Raw genomic sequence first — 3,743 nt, 5'->3', positions numbered from 1 at the left:
AAACTCAAACAACAAACAAATAAGCATCAGAGGTGTGTTTCTGCATGAACAGCCTCTTGGTTGAGGTTAGCATGATGTCGGGATACTGTATATCTCATATGAAGATTTGTGATATGCCTCCATTTCAACATGGTTATTGCAGAAGCAGCGATGCTTCAAATGCACCACAAATGGAGTCAATCGATTGTTGGCGAGCGCACTCAAAGCATTATTTCATGCACTTATACGTGCAGAAACAGCCACGGGAGCATGACGAATAACAGAGACAATTATCCGATCACACTAGCATGTATTAACACATTGTGTGAAGAGCGAAGGAGAAACGCAAAAAAGGAAATGAGAAAGAGCTGGCGAGAAAGCAAAAACGAAAGCAAGAAAGCGAAGTTTTCAGATGACTTAGGAACTGATAGAGACTCAAGCAGTTAGACAGGCAGAGACAGAGAGAATAATGCACAATCATTTTCCCTCCTCAAACAGTCCTTTATTCATGCATAGACAATATGTCAGAGTATGCACAGACACACTTGAGAAATCAAGAAAGAATGAGAAGGAGAGGGAGTGAAGGAGATATGAGGAGCGACGGAGAGAGATGGAAAGATTACTTGAACAAATGAATTCCAAGATGCCGCTCTCTCACTCAGGAGGACGCAGAGAGCGGCGGAGGACGAGCAGGCGAGAACGGCTGGAGTTTCTGATGTTCTCTCGTGAAATTTTTCAGAACAGCACAGAAGAAAACAGTAGATGCAACTTTCATGCCGACCACACACACGCTCACAGCCAAGACTGCAGCACTGATTTTTTTTCCTGTTTTTTTATTATTATTATTATTATTATTATTATTATTATTATTATTATTATTCAATTTCCTTTCAGGTTTACTTTGTAGTGATTCTTACATTGAGTTTTTTTTTTTTTTTTTTTTTTGTAGTGTTTTATAGTTTCAGCGCTGTTTTTGTGTTTTCAGTATTTTCAAAGATAGAACAATAGAAGGTGAGGAAGTATTTTTTATGCATATATTTGCAACCGGGTAAAAAAATATATTGTTAATTTATAGGATTTATTTACATGAAAATTTCCATTAATAATCCATTAAATAAGCCAAAATTTCTCAATTGTATTTTTTTCCCCGCATACTGAATAAACAATATTTTGACAATATTTTTCAGACTATTAGCTGGGGAGAAGTCCACCTCAATGGCAGGAGGCTAACAGTTAGCATTTGGAGCATCCAGCCAGTGTCCAGCACTCAGTAACAATGAGAGCCAGAGAGCACCACTACTGTCCCTTTAACCCTCGCGCTGCCTAGGTCAGCAGGTCAGGGTCGGCTGGACCCGGCGGCGCAGGGGGAGGCGGTCCTCGCGCAGCCTTCGCGGCGTCGCTCAGGTGGCATCGTTCTTTCCGTTGCTTCCCTGCCTCCCCTGCGGGCTTGTAGGTCGCATGCCGGGCAGTAGAGTATGTAGCAGCGTCCGCACACACGCACGGCGCATCGTGCGCACGCCATCGACGTCTTCCGGTCCAGTCTGGGCGGGCAGACCTGACACCTTTTCCTTGGCGCGCGAGTCGCGCCTTCCGGGCGTCGCGTCCGTCGTTGCTCTACAGCTTCCGGTTCCAGTTCTGGTTCCGGTTCCAGTTCCAGTTCCGTGTCCATGTCTGTGTCCACATCGGCCTCATCTCCAACCTCGACCTCAGCCGGCGCACGCGGCACTCCAGCCCTGCGTTGCACGAGCGGGGCCACAAGCGCTTTGCCCAGCCGTTCGAGGAACAGCCTCCTTGCGTTGCGCCTCGAGTGCAGCGACGCCGCGTGCTCGGGGTTGAGCTCCTGCCACAGCACAAACGCGTTGTACGCTGAGACGTCGAGGATGTTGTGGAACACGGCCGTGGGCCAGCGCCTCGTCCTCCTCCTGCAGCTGTACGCCGTGACTAGCTTGTCCAGGTTGTCCACGCCGTCCTTGTTGCGGTTGTAGTGCAGCAGTATCTCGGGCTTGCGGTCTGGGCGGTCCACAGCCACGGCGGCATCGCCATGCGCGGTGCTCAGGAGCAGCATGCTCTGGTTCCTCTTGGGCACGTAGGAGACGAGCGTGACCGAGGGCGTGAAGGCGAACTCAGAGGAGAAGGCCTCATGGCGGTGGTGCACCGGCCACGCGGGGAGCTCGGGCCTGTTCTTGTGCAGCATGCCCACCACCGTCAGGTCACGGGCCAGTAGGCGCTCGGCCAGCTCGTACGAGGTGAAGAAGTTGTTGCAGGTCACGTTGCGGCCACCACCGAGGCCGCGCGTCACGTCCAGCACCACGCGCAAGCCCTGGTTCTTCTTCTCATGCTCGCCCGACGCCGCTTTGCCTGTGTACACCTGCATGTTCCAGGCGTAGCTGGACCTCGCGTCGCAGGCTGCCCAGATCTTGACGCCGTACCTCGTGGGCTTGCTGGGCATGTACTGGCGGAAAGGGCACCGGCCTGTGATGTGGAGAAAGAGAGAGAGAGAGACTGTCAGAATCGTGGCAGAGTCGCAGCGGTTTGTATTCGCAGAGACGAAACAAAGAGAGAGAACGTGAAAGAGAAGATGGAGAGGCGAGAGAGAGTAGAGAGAGAGTAAAGAGAGAGAGAGGAAACTGAACTGACAAAGGCTCACCCACCTCGAAACGGGACCAGCTGCTCGTCCACCGTCACCTCGCGGCCTGGGTCGTAGAGGAGCGGGAGCCTGGAGGACCACTCGTCCCACAGCTCCCTGACGGCGGCCAGTTCGTCCGAGGCGTGCCTGGCGGGCCTTGTGGCCCGGTCGTCGAAGCGGAGGGCCTTGGAGCAGGTGTAGAAGCGCTCCAGGGGCATGGTGGCTGGGAACACGGGCCTGCCGCACTCAGCGTCCCACAGGCTGACCGCGGCCTCGCCCCAGGACCTGAACACCCCAGTCAGGAGGAGCAGGCCCACGTAGGCGCGCAGTTCGACCACGTCCATGTCGGTCCAGCCGGCCCCCTCGGAGCCGTGCGAGCGGGAGCCCTCGCGGTTCGTGTGGACCAGCACGATTTGCTCCATCCGAGCCGTGAAGAGCAGGAGGAACGCGGAGAGCTCATCCGTCACCCGGGAGGCCGCGTACGGCGTGGGACCCTGAGAAGCAAGCCGTCGCCACCGCCGCCGCTGACCGGGCTCGGAGGACCACGTTATCTTTCCGTTTCTCGACGGGAAGAACGAAGGAACGGATGGCGGCACAGCTCCTTCTCCTCCTCCTCCTCCTTCTCCGTCGTCGTCGTCAGGTTCACCCTCTTCGCGTTCCTCTTCGCCTTCATCGCCCTCATCCTCGTCCTCATCCTCTGCATCCTCATCCTCCTCCTCACCCTCCTCCTCCTCCTTGCCCTTGTACTCCCTGTCGTCCTCCTCGTCCTCTTCCTCCTCGTCCTCTTCCTCCTCCTCCTCCTCGTCTTCCTCCTCCTCCTCCCGCTCATCCCATTCGGGGGTTTCGTGCGCTCGGGGAAGCACCTCGCGCCGAGGCTCGGCGGTTCTGCCCGGAGAAGAGGCGAGCCGGGTCAGCCGGACCCAGACGGGGCGAATGAGGCCCGCGGCGGGGTCAGCAGGCCCGGCGCCGGAATGAGCGGCAGGGTTAGCCCAGGCCGTAGCGGGAAAGGAGGGACATCGGAAGGAACGGTGACAGCCGGTGCTCGCGAACGAACCGAGCTCAGTCAAGGCGCTCCCAGGCTTGTGATTCATAGCAGCTGAATTTTTGGCTGAAAAAGAAAACAGAAAAGAAAGGAAAA

At 55.3% G+C, this 3,743-nt stretch overlaps 1 protein-coding gene across 1 annotated transcript; it reads right to left on the bottom strand.

Annotated features, from left to right (window-relative positions):
- Positions 1 to 1,315: 1,315 nt before the first annotated feature.
- LOC115366296 (piggyBac transposable element-derived protein 4-like) lies at positions 1,316 to 3,287 on the bottom strand. The gene is made up of 3 exons (XM_030061651.1): positions 3,202 to 3,287; positions 2,631 to 3,166; positions 1,316 to 2,451 (listed from the first exon to the last, which is right to left on the bottom strand). Exons 1-3 carry the CDS (start codon positions 3,285 to 3,287, stop codon positions 1,316 to 1,318), a joined length of 1,758 nt encoding a protein of 585 aa, XP_029917511.1.
- Between the last annotated feature and the right edge of the window lie 456 nt (positions 3,288 to 3,743).

Source organism: Myripristis murdjan, chromosome 10 (genome assembly GCF_902150065.1).
Source record: "Myripristis murdjan chromosome 10, fMyrMur1.1, whole genome shotgun sequence".
Lineage (NCBI taxonomy): Eukaryota > Metazoa > Chordata > Actinopteri > Holocentriformes > Holocentridae > Myripristis > Myripristis murdjan.
The sequence above is the reverse complement of the archived record's forward strand: the minus strand, read 5'-3'. Positions and strand labels throughout refer to the sequence as shown.

Excerpts from the sequence above, each read along its gene's own strand:
- LOC115366296 (XM_030061651.1), bottom strand. The coding sequence starts at position 3,287 with ATGAGGGCGATGAAGGCGAAGAGGAACGCGAAGAGGGTGAACCTGACG. Across the intron at positions 3,167-3,201 it reads GAGGAGGAGGAGAAGGAGCT|AAACGGAAAGATAACGTGGT; the intron begins GTGCCGCCATCC and ends CTTCCCGTCGAG. Across the intron at positions 2,452-2,630 it reads GCAGCTGGTCCCGTTTCGAG|GCCGGTGCCCTTTCCGCCAG; the intron begins GTGGGTGAGCCT and ends TCCACATCACAG.